Below are 12,330 nucleotides of genomic sequence, written 5' to 3' on the forward strand. Positions count from 1 at the left end.
TTCGTTTCAAACAAGGGCTTTCCCTCCATTTTTCTCCCCCTCTCCTCTTTTCCCCCATTCTATTCATCTCACCCTCCCTCCTCCTTAGTTGGAGCTGGAGCCCTAGGCAGAGTTTAGCCTGCAGGGTTGCATTCCTCTGTTCCATTAGCAGCAGCACAAAGCTACTATTCATCTCCATCCAGGAGAGCGGGGTCTGGGCAGAGGAGAAATGTCCCCACACACATTCCCCCATGTCTCTCTGCTCACGTGCACATTCCCCATCCCCTCCAAGCCCCAGCACCTGTCCTTCCTGTGCTCCTCCCTTCCCCTTCCCTGAGGGGGCTTTGGGAGCTGAGGAAGCCAACTCACTGCATTGCCCATGGGAGCGAGCAGAAAGCACACAGGAAACGCTGGGATACAACAAGCAGGGAGCTCCTTCCTTCCTTCATTCATCTTCTGGAGGGAACAGAAGCAGAGGCTGGGGCAGCAGCAAGGGGACAAGTGAGTAAGGCACCGGGGTAGAGGGCAAGCAGTAGTTGGGGCGCAGCGGAACAGTATGTCCCTGAGAGTCCCCATCCTGCCAGATAAGCTGCCGTTCCCACCTCCAAGAGCAGGCAGCCCTTGAGAGTTAGGGCTTGGCTGCCCAAAGTCCCGGGGCTTCTCTCTGGCCTCATTCACAGGATCCTCAGCTCGTCTGCCTCCGACAGGCCATACTTGGCTTTGTGGTCATTGAAGAGTTTGAGCAGGGAGCGGATGTACATAGCATGGTACAGATCCACCGTCTCGTGACTCGGCTCCTTGATCCGGGGCACCGTCACAGGTTCTCCTACTGCCAGAGCCAGAAAGGGGGTGGGAGAGTGAATCCTAAGCACCTGGAATAAACCAGCTGGTGCAGCTGGGAGGACTCCCTGCCCCTCGTAATGAGCCGGGCCTTGGAATGCTAATGCCAAACTTTCTTCCTAGTGAACTGTTACATATGGGCAGTAGTACCACAGAGACACCAAGAGTGCCTGGCCACAGGCAAAGAGGGAGGGAAGAGAACACACTGTGCCCTGGGACAGCACCCTCCCACTGCAGGTTCACAAGCCCCTGGGCCCACTCTTCCCATTGCTGGATTTCACCCCTCACATCATGATGAGTTTTTGGCTTCCACACCTGCCACAAACTCAATGGCAAGTGGAACCCTCTTTGTCAGCTTAGACTAAGGGTTCTCAGGATAAATTTTTGGTGGTTTCAGAGTGTGGCCACCAAATCTTGCTCGTGGTGGCTCTCAAATTTTTTCCTAAAATACTTAATTAGCTTTAGGAAAAACAAATAAATATGGAAATATACAAGTTCAAATCATTGTAATTTATTTATTGCTAGCTAATAAGTCTGTTGTTAAAAGTGATATTAAAAAACATATAAATATCACTTTTCACAGCATACTTACTCAGCCCCGACAAACGTGGGGACAAATTAAGCCGGGGCTGAGTAAGTAAGTTGGGGGAGCCAGCAGGAGCCAGGGGTGATTGGGGTGGGGATGCCAGGGGAGACAGAACCTGATGCCTCGTAGCCAGAGCCAAAGTGCCATGCCCAGAGCCTGAGGTCTTCGGGCTCCAGCCCTGGGCTCCCGCTGTGCAAAGACAAAGACCAATGGCCAGAGCCTGCCGCCCCACCACCCTAGGGGTGAAGCCCAAAGCCTGAGCCTCACTACCCCTGGAAAGGTGGGGAACTCACCAGCTGCCTCCTCCTCCTGCGCTGTGTCCCAGCTGTCTCCAGAGGAGGCAGGGCTCGACCTCTGCTTGCAGTCAACACCAAGGTGGTGCATCCAGGAGCAACAGGGAGGGGGAGGGGCCACTGCTGCCCTCTCTCCCCCAAATCACAGTCCAGGAGGCTGTGACCACTAGAAAAGCCGCTGGTGGCCGCATTTGAGAAATGCTGGCTGAGACAACCAGGACTCAACCCCCAGTGACAGGGCTTTTGGGCAGCTAAAGCCACAGGAGAAGAGTAAGGGGATACTTACTGACAGTGGTGATAGGCTTCGGGTAGGGCAGGAAGCCTCGGGAATGGATAGAGGTTAAACCCCGTCCGTAGAAGACACAGGGAGCAAAGCCCACCAGCTTCTGGAACCTCTTCTGAATGCCCCTCATCCAGCTGCCCTCTTCAAAAACCACCTGCCGGAAGAGGTCATTCTCACCAAAGGAGAAGGCAGGAACCAGGTGTGCCCTGGGGGAGAAAGCATTGTAACATGAGTGCCCTTGCAGCCAGCACCCCCCCACCCAGGGTAGCACTCACTACCAGGGGTGAAGAACAATTTGTCTAGTGGGGGTGCTGAGCACCACTGAACCAAATTGTAAACCCTGAATATAATGGAACCCACTTCAACCCAGGGGGTGTGGCTGCGACCCCAGGACCACTAGTTCCAGCATCTATGCTTGCTACTGCACTTCAGCACCATGGGGCCCGGCTACAAACTTGCTCATACAGAACCAGCCTCCCTTGGGAGCCACAGTAAGTAGCAGCTGAGACACACTCACTATCCTATCTCCTGGGTCCTACTGAAAGGTAGGCCAGGGATGGGTTGCCTGGGGCAATCCCAAGCAGGGAAGAGGTGCCAGGCCCTGTTTCCTGGTCATGTGGCTGGCTTGGCAGGTCCTGGGGGGTGGCTGGCCCCAGGCCAGTTTCCTGGAGGTGCTACCAGAGGAGCTGGAGGTCTCTCCGGACAGCGTCTGGTTGACAATACTCACCCATGCTGCAGCGCCATCCGAACAAAGCCTTTGCGGTTTTTGAGGATTAATGTTGTGATTCCTGGCTGGCAAGACAGTGACTCGGCTGCACCTCCAATCACGACAGCCACAGCGTTGCCACTGCCATTCTGAGAGAGCAGGTACCCTATTGCCTGACGTGTCACAGGGCACAGGCCTAAAGAGCAGAGCACCAAGGGGGCGTGAGGAGAACTGCAATGGAAACCAGCTCTTGCCCCACCTGACTGAGAACCCCTTGACTCACCAGCTGACTTGGGGGACAGACCCTTGGCCCCAGTCTCTGAATGAGTTCAGGGGGCTTGGAAACCTGCCTACAGTTAGGATTTGAGGAGAACATCCCAACAAGTGAGGGCAGGTGGATGATCAGGTGCCCATCACTCAGGCATGCAAAAGGCGTGGGGAAGCTATTCTCTTTCCTTCCTCCCAGCAGAGTTAGGAGCACTGAGCCCTGCCCAGAGCCATGTGCTGTAGGCAGATCTATGTCCCTGCCCAGGAGCCCAAAACGTGGAATAAGGGCGACACCTTGTGTCCACACAGGAGCCATGGGGTCTCTTGCTCTGGAGGATGCAATAGGCTATGGGGATCAGCAGAACTGAGGCCAAAATGGGACACCCACTGGGCTACACATGGCTTCTGAATGCCCACGTTAGCCAGCAGCCCGGGGAGGCAGCAGGAAGTAGCAGCTGTGCCAGACAGAATGCAGTTTCCCAGGGGATGCCGTTATGGTGCCATTTTCAGTGACTGAGCCTGGGAACTGGCACTCAGGGAGGGGGAGGACAGAGCAGGGCAAACTTCACGTCTGGGCTCCATGAAAAATGACAGCTGCTCAGGTCTTTGAGCTTTCTCAGGGGATGGTGCAAGGAACAATCCCTAGGGAAAACCTATGTAGTCTACGAAAAACTTGAGCTCTGAGGCGTTCCCCCATCTTTCCTTCTCTAGGGCCTGGCTGCAGCATGGAATTCCATCACTCAACCCAGGCTGAGGAACAGGGGCAGAGCAGGAGGGGGCAGGCTGGAGTAGCGCTGGGTGTGGGGCAGGATGGAAGAGCAGTAGCAGAGCATTGCGGGAGAACCTCAGCGAGCCGCTGACAGCACTAAGCCTGGCCAAGGTAGCAATGTCAAGCTGACATTTTGGCAAGTACTAAAATTTGCTTTAGTCTTGGGAAAAAAAGAACAGAAGCACATGAGAATAGAATGGTGTTGCCAGCAGCGGATTCAGTATCCAGAGGGTTTGAAAGGGGCTTTGGCCAGACGCTGTAGAGGGAAGGGACTCAGATGATCATTGATGGAAAGAAGAAGAGAGGAGCTGGCTGTTTTCCAGATCTCCTACATCTCTTGTACTAGCCACATCTGCAAGACTTCTGGTGTGATTTTTGGACCTTTGTGAGGGACACTCCCTGAGCATGCTCACCCCCACTCATCAGGTACTCCCTGAAGACAGGTAGCCGGAAGTTGCCAGCCAGTGTGGCCAGGAAGGGTCTGATGCCGGGGAACTTCTCAGAGAAGCCAGTGGACTCAGTGATGAAGTTGCAGAAGGCCCCAACGCAGAGGATCCCATGGGGGTGTGCACCAATTATATAATTGTGACTGGGGAGGAGGCTGTGAGTCTTTACCAACTAGAGGGAGAAGATGCATAATCAATGGGGAGGGCAGGGACTGGTGGGGGAAGAGGGAAGGAGGATCCTAGTTGGGTCACAGGTCTCTATGCGTGACTGCAGGTAGGCACTGCTGGATAAATACCCGCATGGCAATCCCCACCTGGTACACACACTCATCCACAAACAGATGGACAAATCAGCACATAAGAACATAAGAGCGGCCATACTGGGTCAGACCAAAGGTCCATCCAGCCCAGTATCCTGTCTTCCAACAGTGGCCAATGCCAGATACCCCAGAGGGAATGAACAGAACAGGTAATCATCAATCGATCCATCCCGTTGCCCATTCCCAGCGTCTGGCAAACAGAGGCTAGGGACACCATCCCTGCCCATCCTGACTAATAGCTATTGATGGACCTATCCTCTGTGAATTTATCTAGTTCTTTTTTGAACACTGTTATAATCTTGGCCTTCACAACATCCCCAGGCAAGGAGTTCCACAGGTTGACTGAGCATAGTGTGAAAAAATACTTCCTTTTGTTTGTTTTAAACCTGCTGCCTATTAATTTCATTTGGTGACCCCTAGTTCTTGTGTTATGGGAAGGAGTAAACAACACTGCCTTATTTACTCTCTCTACACCAGCCATGATTTTATAGACCTCTATCATATCCCCCCTTAGTCATCTCTTTTCCAAGCTGAAAAGTCCATCTTATTAATCTCTCCTCACATGGCAGCCTTTTCTTTCATTCCTGAGCTGAGCTGTGCTCAGTAGTTTACTCCCTCACCCAAAATAAATACATGTGCTGAACAGCTATTGAATTGCTGAATTTTGTGGGGCCCGGGATTTGATTTGGGCAGAAGCATCTGCACCAGATGTGATCCTAAGGATTCTGTGAAGAGTAAGGTGGCTGTTGTCTCAAATGTCCACTAGGGGAGCAGCAGCAGGTCACATTAATTCAACCATCAATTTTTAAAACAAATTTCTATTGGCTTTACTAGGAGCTCCATGCAGGGTCTGGCCTGGCATATACAGAAAAATGCATGTGCAATTTCAGGGGCAGGTGGACGTACTGGGCACCCATGAAGCTGCCAGCAGCCAGGTTGCAGGATGGGCGTATTTATACAGAGAGACATGAGAGATCTATTCAGGCAAGGGGCCCAACAGAGATGCCTGAGGGACTTAAGAGCTTGTCCAGAGGTTTGCAGGAAGTTGAAATTTTACAGTACAGCACTCAGCACATACTGTATGATTAGCAAGGGCCTGGCACACCTGCCCAGCACGACTTACCTGAATAGGGAAGTAATCTCGGAAATGCTTCCAGACAGGCCAGTTTCGCACCCACGCTGACCTCCTCCCACCTGCAAACCACACAAGAGTGAGTAGGCATGGGGGCAAGGAGCTCACACAGACACTGAGGACAGACTCCACTCTCATTGGGAATTTGGTCAGTTCCTCTTCCTTTTAGCTCTTGCCTCCCAGCAGACCAGAGCTAGTCAGAACATTGGTGACTACATGATTTTTTTGCTGTAACAGTTTGCAGAGATGTGCAGTTTTAGTTGGAAAGATGGGGGGAGGGAGGAGAAATTGTACTGGGTAGCCTGATGGCCAGGGCACTGCCCTGGGATGTGGGAGACCCAGGCTCAAGACCCTGCTCTGTCTGATTCAGAGTGATCTGGGATGAAAAACTGTGCTCTGAATCAGGCACAGAGCAAGGATTAGAACCTGGGTCTCCCACACCGCAGGCCAGCGCCTTATTCACTAGGATGGACACGTGTGTTCTGATGTGAAAAGAGACATTTTGGCACAATTCAGTTTTAGACCAGTTGCCCAAAAGATCGTTTTATTGCAGCGTGGAACAAAACAGCTTTTGAAACCTTGGAAGTTCCCATGAAAAGCCAGCTCTAGGACGATCCTCTCACAGGGCCAGTATCTCCTGGGTATGTTATGGGCTGCTGCCCTCTAGTGTCTTACAGCAGGCTTATTCCTTTGCAGAAGTTCCCACTACTAACTGGCTTTCCCCTCTGATATTTTGCAAAAATAGCTGTGCCACAATGACAAGGGACCACCACAAACTGCTGCAACTTTGGAACGCAGTCCCCAAGGAGACCTCACACAGCAACCACCCATCACAGCCATGCTGGGGATTGCTGGAAAGATTGACTCTTTTGGAGAATCCCTGCACCTCTGTAGTTTGTCTTTGTCACTAGGCCAGAGAAATGAAGAGGAAAATGGGATGCTGGCTCTTCTGGGAATCTTACCTTCTCGGGCTGCTTATGCCCCAGCTGATGTAATGATTCTCTGTGCATATTTGTGCCCTACTAGAAGGAATCACAACTGCCCGGAACTATGTCATAGGTCCTGTATTGCTAACAGATAAAAGAGGGTCTCCTTAATCTCAGATGGCAGGAGTCTGTGCTTCTGGACTATCCCTGCTGCTGCTGTAAAAGTTGCTAGGTGTTACAATACAGAGAAACAGAATGAAATTAAACCGCGTTCTGGCCTGGGTGCTATCAGAGTCACATTTTAACCACCCATGACACTGAGCAGATGTTGTGGAAGGGCCAGCCACTAAAGATCATTAAATAAGCAGGCAAATCTTGGAAGAGGAGAAGGAAAAAAAGGCAAAGAGCACACAAAGATCTTTGCACAATCCGCTGTAAACTTTACGGTTTACTCCCTGTGTGTGTCTCTGGACCTATTTCCCTTGTTCATGGGGAAATGCCTTTAGTGTGAGTGTGATTTAGAAAATACCTGGGCCTGGAGACCTACATATACAGATCATACTCTCAGAGACAAGGACACACATGCAAGGGGTTGGACAGACATCTGAATCCTCCAGCAAGTCTGTCTCCCCTCTGCGCTCCTATGCATACATATACGCAGTAAATTAGGCTGTACCTTCCCATACCTTGCTCCGGTGCGTCCCAGTCAAAGATTACCCAGGCAAGATATAGAGCAGAAACTGGCCAGAAGCTGGTGAAAACCAAATAGATGAGGAGAAACAGGAAGACGATTCCTGAGGGTATCAAGCAAGAGGTTAGCTCACCTGTCCCTGTGTGGAAATACGCCCATCAGTTCCTGGTCTCTAGGGATTGAGTTTTCACAGCAGCACCCCATAATGCTCCAGTTCTAATGTGTGATGAGATGAGTGCCCACACTGAATCCCATCCTCTTTGGGCCAATTCAAAACTGGGCAGACCTTCCCACCCACCCCAGAAAATATCTGATTCCCAGCACTTGGCCGTAGGCCAAAATGCCTGCTTATTTGCTGTGTGTTCTGACTGGCTGTGTTTCAGCACTGACCAACCAATCCAGATCCATTAAGCCTCCATGCTGAATCTGTAAGGGCAGAACAACAGCCAGACTGGCTTTGCTGCACTAGCAAAATTTGGGGCCCTAATTCATTAGCTGTGGTGCTCCCTGGAAAGAGGCTGTGTCGTAGACAAGATTCAGGCCTTTTTACCATGGTCATCTTTAACCGTACAGCCTGCCTAGGCAGCACAGTAGTAAAACCTCAAGAGCCTGGTCTACGCTGAAGCCACTCTGATGGAGAACTACAGGCTCCAATTTTCCTAATATAGGTACAGCCTGCTACATCTGGCCAAACAGCTTCAGATATGAGAAAAGAAAAGGAGGACTTGTAGCACCTTAGAGACTAACAAATTTATTTGAGCCTAAGCTTTCGTGAGCTACAGCTCACTTCATCGGATGCATTCAGTGGAAAATACAGTGGGGAGATTTATATACATAGAGAACATGAAACAATGGGTGTTACCATCCAGACTGTAACAAGAGTGATCAGGTAAGGTGAGCTACTCTTGCTGTATTTTCCCCTGCATGCATCCGACGAAGTGAGCTGTAGCTCACGAAAGCTTAGGCTCAAATAAATTGGTTAGTCTCTAAGGTGCCACTAGTACTCCTTTTCTTTTTGCGGATACAGACTAACATGGCTGTTACTCTGAAACCTGTCAGATATGAGAAAGCCTGCTGACTCCGAGCCCCTCTGACCCCCCCACGTATATAGTGTACTCAAACGACAGCCCACTTCCAGCACATGGAGCAGCCGGGGAAAGATCATGAGAGGCTTTGACTGCAGTAACCACACGTGCTGGGACTGTGCCTTGTTTTGCTCTACTGTGCCACATGCAGAACCGCCAGAGGTCTCAAAATGCAGCCTAGCTACCACTGAGTCTAATGGTGGAAAGCTAATCCCATATTTGTAGAGCTCATTCAGGTGTATATTATAATAATTTCTATTGCAGTAGCACCTCGGGGCCCCAATGTGCAAGGCACTGTACAAACAGACCAAAAAGATGGTCCCTGCCCCCAGCAGTTTACAGCTTAGGACTTTAGATAACAATGTCACAAGTCTCTTTTGTCTCAACAACAAATTCAGTCTCCTGAAAAGCTGAAGTCATTTACCACTAACCCTCCATTCACTTTTAAATCGATTATTCTGTAACAAGCACTAACTTGATCTGATTTGCAAGTCACAGTCCCAAAACAGAATTCCGCAGAATAAAATAATTAAGCTAACAGGAAGTCTCCTGTCACAGAGTGCAGCTGGGGGTGTATCTGTAAGCGAGCCAAGTCGCCTCCCATCCCCTTTGTAAGTGGGAGGCAAGTTGGAGGATCTGAATTCCTGCTTGGGATTTTGAGCTATTTCAACTGTGGCTGTGCTCGGAGGCCCCAGTCAGGATCATGACCTTGTCCTGCTAAGCACTGTACAAAACATATACGGAGACAGTCTCTGCCCCCCTCCCGCCCCCACCTGCAATCCACAATCTAAGCTTTTTCTGAGGGGCGGGTGCACAGCAGGAGAGGGTAAACATTCTGGGCCTTTGTTTTCAGAGGTGCCTCAGCACCCCACATTAACTCGCATTTTGGGTGCTCAGCAGTTTTAAAAAAAAAAAGCAGGCCCTTTGTGTCCCTCAACCCCTGAGAAGTTGGAGTGGTGCCAGGCCTAATTTGAATGCAGCTAACCCACACCTATACAGGGGCCTTTACCCCAAAGCACATTGTCCTTCAGCAAGCTCTAAACAGAGCTCCAGAAGGCGAGGAGAGAAGCAGACAGCCCAAGGGGGCACACCACGTTGCACAGCCATGAGGAGAAAGAGACGTTGGCTCAGGATCATAGACCTCTGCTCTTACGAAAAGTGTCATGGGGTATTTTTCTGAGGTCTCATCTGAAAATCCTTCTCCCACTGACCAGCAAAGATCTCTTGCACCCCTCCTTTCCCTGGGGAAAGCTACTGTTCTGGCTCCAGGGAGCCTAGTCATTCCCTCGGGCCTTAGTGCTAGATTTTCCGATGTCCTGAATTTTTGTGAAATTATCAACCATGGTGCTAGGGATAGAGACTAACAAATCATATGGACCCCAACGCAGAATCTCAACAACTCCACAGCAGAATCCGATTGGTGAGAGAGATGGAGAACGGAGCGCCCTCTCCTGCCAGCTGGGTCTACTCACCCATCAGCAAGAAGCTGAGGATCCACTGCAGGACTGAGAGGAGCTGGATCCATGTTCGGAACTCCCGCTGCGAGGGCCAGGGCACGGTGAGCAAAGTATGCAGGGCGGCCTGAACGTTGGCACGGCTCCCTGCAAAACACACACACACACACACACACACATTTGGTTTGTACGTGTGATCGATCGCTTCCTGAGCCTGCTACTGGTCATGCTGCACTCACCTGCTGAGCCTCTTCTTTCCCTCCCCCCAAAACACACAGCACTCAAAAGCACGCACAATCCCATGCACACCTACACCTTCACATGCATGCACACACACGCACACATAGTCCCCCTATCACATGCACTGACAGACAGATGCACAAACCACTCCACGCACCAACACACATCTTCACCCCACTCTCCATACATGTGCACCTGCAGGCCCTCACACACACACACCGAGCCCATCCCTCAGTGGCTGCCTCCAGTAATCCAGGCTGACAACAGGTGAGGAAGATGAATGTGAAGCTCAGAGCAAAGAGACAAGCAGGTGGGAGAGAGGGCAAGGCCCAGCGGGGCTCGTGTGCTGAGATGGGGATGAGGGACGAACACTGCTAGGTGAATGAAGCCCACCCTAGGCCATTCCAAGCTCCTGAGGGGAATGGAACCTCCTCCAGAGTCTGGGGAGGTGGCTCCCTGGGCTTGTTCAGCCTCATGGGGAAGGAGTTTGACAAAACATTCAAGTTTCAAAGCTGCCCAGACTCCCAGAGAAGGCAGATTCTGCCCCAGGTTGGGGTCACTCTGCTGCATCCAAGGCAGCAGCCATCCTTTCTACAGATGTGTGCTGGGGAAGCCTGAGCTAGGAACTATGGGAAGTGGGGGGCAAGTATGCACCCAGCTAAAGCGTCCCAGCAGGAAGGAGTGTCTGAACTAGTGAAAAACGAGTCTTGATGTGCAAGGCTCACTGTTCTGTCCTGCAATGACTGATAAAGGGGCCTCGCCCCTGCCCCCGGCCTTGATTCCTGAAAGAGGGAGTTCAACAACACTAACTTGCTTCACTTCTCCTCCCCCCAGCTAACCTTGGTGAACTATTAACTCCCTCTTATGTTTCAGCAAACACAATGAGGGGCTTTCGATCCCTCCTCCCTTCTGAACTGGAGTCGGACTCCAAATTCCATGTGCACATCCATCCTCTCCTTGCCACAGAAGGGCTCAGTGCTTGAGAGAGAAATTTGGGCTGAGCTGCGAGAGCCTCCATGTGCCAAATGGCCTGTCCCACCAAGGCCTGACTACAAGGCAACTGGCTCACAGGGCACTCAAAAGAGTTGCACAGAGCCACAGCTGGCCTTTCCGTGGCTGGGAAAATAAGTTTGGGAGGTGCTCTAATTTTAAGAGCCCCCTAAGACATGTATCTACATAGCTAGAAAAGAGAGCCCCCGGCATACATTGCTGTGCAGGATCAGAGGAATGCCAGGAACAGGAGGTCACAGAAAAGCCACCAAATCCAGATGTGTGTCTGACTCACCCAGCTTTGGGGTTCATCCCCTCCAGAGGCAAATCCAGATCATGGACAGGGCAGTGGAAATTAAATGAATGCAGGAGCTCTCATTGGGTTTGAGTGCATTTGTTTTCTTCCCCTGAGCAGTTTACCAAGTTCTACCAAATCCATCACTCATCCCTGATACATGCCAGACAGATACACCAGCTCCCAGAAATCTCATACCACCCAGTTCTGCCCTTTAGTTGACAGAGGGCCAAATCCAACACACTTTACTCAGATTTACTTAGCTCTCACTCCTGTTAAAATCTGTGGGAATCTTTCCTGAGTAAGAGTTGCTAGATGCTTTCCTTTGATTTCGACTACTGCTAATTCAGAGATCTCAGGCAGGGAGAATTTGCCACCCTTTGCAGCCCCCTATTTTGGTGAACTACCTGATGCTCCTTTGCATTGTCAACTTCAGAGAATCATTCCTGCAGAGTAATTTGGGAGATTGAGCCCTGCTGCTGTTACACAATGTTTATAAAAAACCTTTCCCCTTTTATAAAGCAGCCTAAAACAAATGTATAACAACAAATACTAATCAATTGACTAGAAACTGGCAAGTCTAGAGCATTATAAATAACTTCAAATACGCTTTGCGATTTTCTTACCACTACGATTTTGGGAATAGGCTGCAATAATTGTTTTCATGTTGGTGACAAGTTCTTTTCCGGACTTTGGATCCGCAGGTTAAAAGGCAGGTTTGCAAATCTGAACCTGTGAAACTGACTGTGTGTCCAACTGCTTTGAAGCTCCACTGTCTGGCCCAAGGTAAACTGCCCGCCCCAGAGGGGTGGTGGACAAACCCTGCCCTTCATTTGAAAAAGCAAGAAGAAAACCCTGTGGTATTAAGAAAAAAAAAAAAAAAAGGGGAGTTAGCAGAAGGTCCCAGGAGGCTGTTTCCATAAAGGATCCTGCACCCTTCACCCGCTTACACAAATGTACACAATGCTGGATATTTTCATCAGAAGACACTTGCCTAAGTCTGTCTTCCCCCCTGCATGGAATGGTAC

The 12,330-nt window shown here is 50.6% G+C and overlaps 1 protein-coding gene across 2 annotated transcripts; it reads right to left on the reverse strand.

Annotated features, from left to right (window-relative positions):
* Positions 1 to 395: 395 nt before the first annotated feature.
* Positions 396 to 12,074, reverse strand: LOC311525834 (diacylglycerol O-acyltransferase 2-like). Of its 2 annotated transcripts, XM_084638233.1 has the most exons (8): positions 11,929 to 12,073; positions 9,796 to 9,924; positions 7,234 to 7,341; positions 5,613 to 5,683; positions 4,137 to 4,341; positions 2,709 to 2,883; positions 1,985 to 2,187; positions 396 to 808 (listed from the first exon to the last, which is right to left on the reverse strand). In XM_084638233.1, the coding sequence occupies exons 1-8, from the start codon at positions 11,966 to 11,968 to the stop codon at positions 654 to 656; spliced, it is 1,086 nt and encodes a 361-aa protein (XP_084494359.1). In that variant the 5' UTR covers positions 11,969 to 12,073; the 3' UTR covers positions 396 to 653. The 2 variants fall into 2 exon arrangements, with proteins under 2 accessions (XP_084494359.1, XP_084494360.1); XM_084638234.1 differs by lacking the exon at positions 4,137 to 4,341 and having other exon boundaries at positions 7,224 to 7,341; positions 11,929 to 12,074.
* Between the last annotated feature and the right edge of the window lie 256 nt (positions 12,075 to 12,330).

Source organism: Lepidochelys olivacea (genome assembly GCF_965140295.1).
Source record: "Lepidochelys olivacea isolate rLepOli2 genome assembly, chromosome: 9".
NCBI classification, from domain to species: Eukaryota; Metazoa; Chordata; order Testudines; family Cheloniidae; genus Lepidochelys; species Lepidochelys olivacea.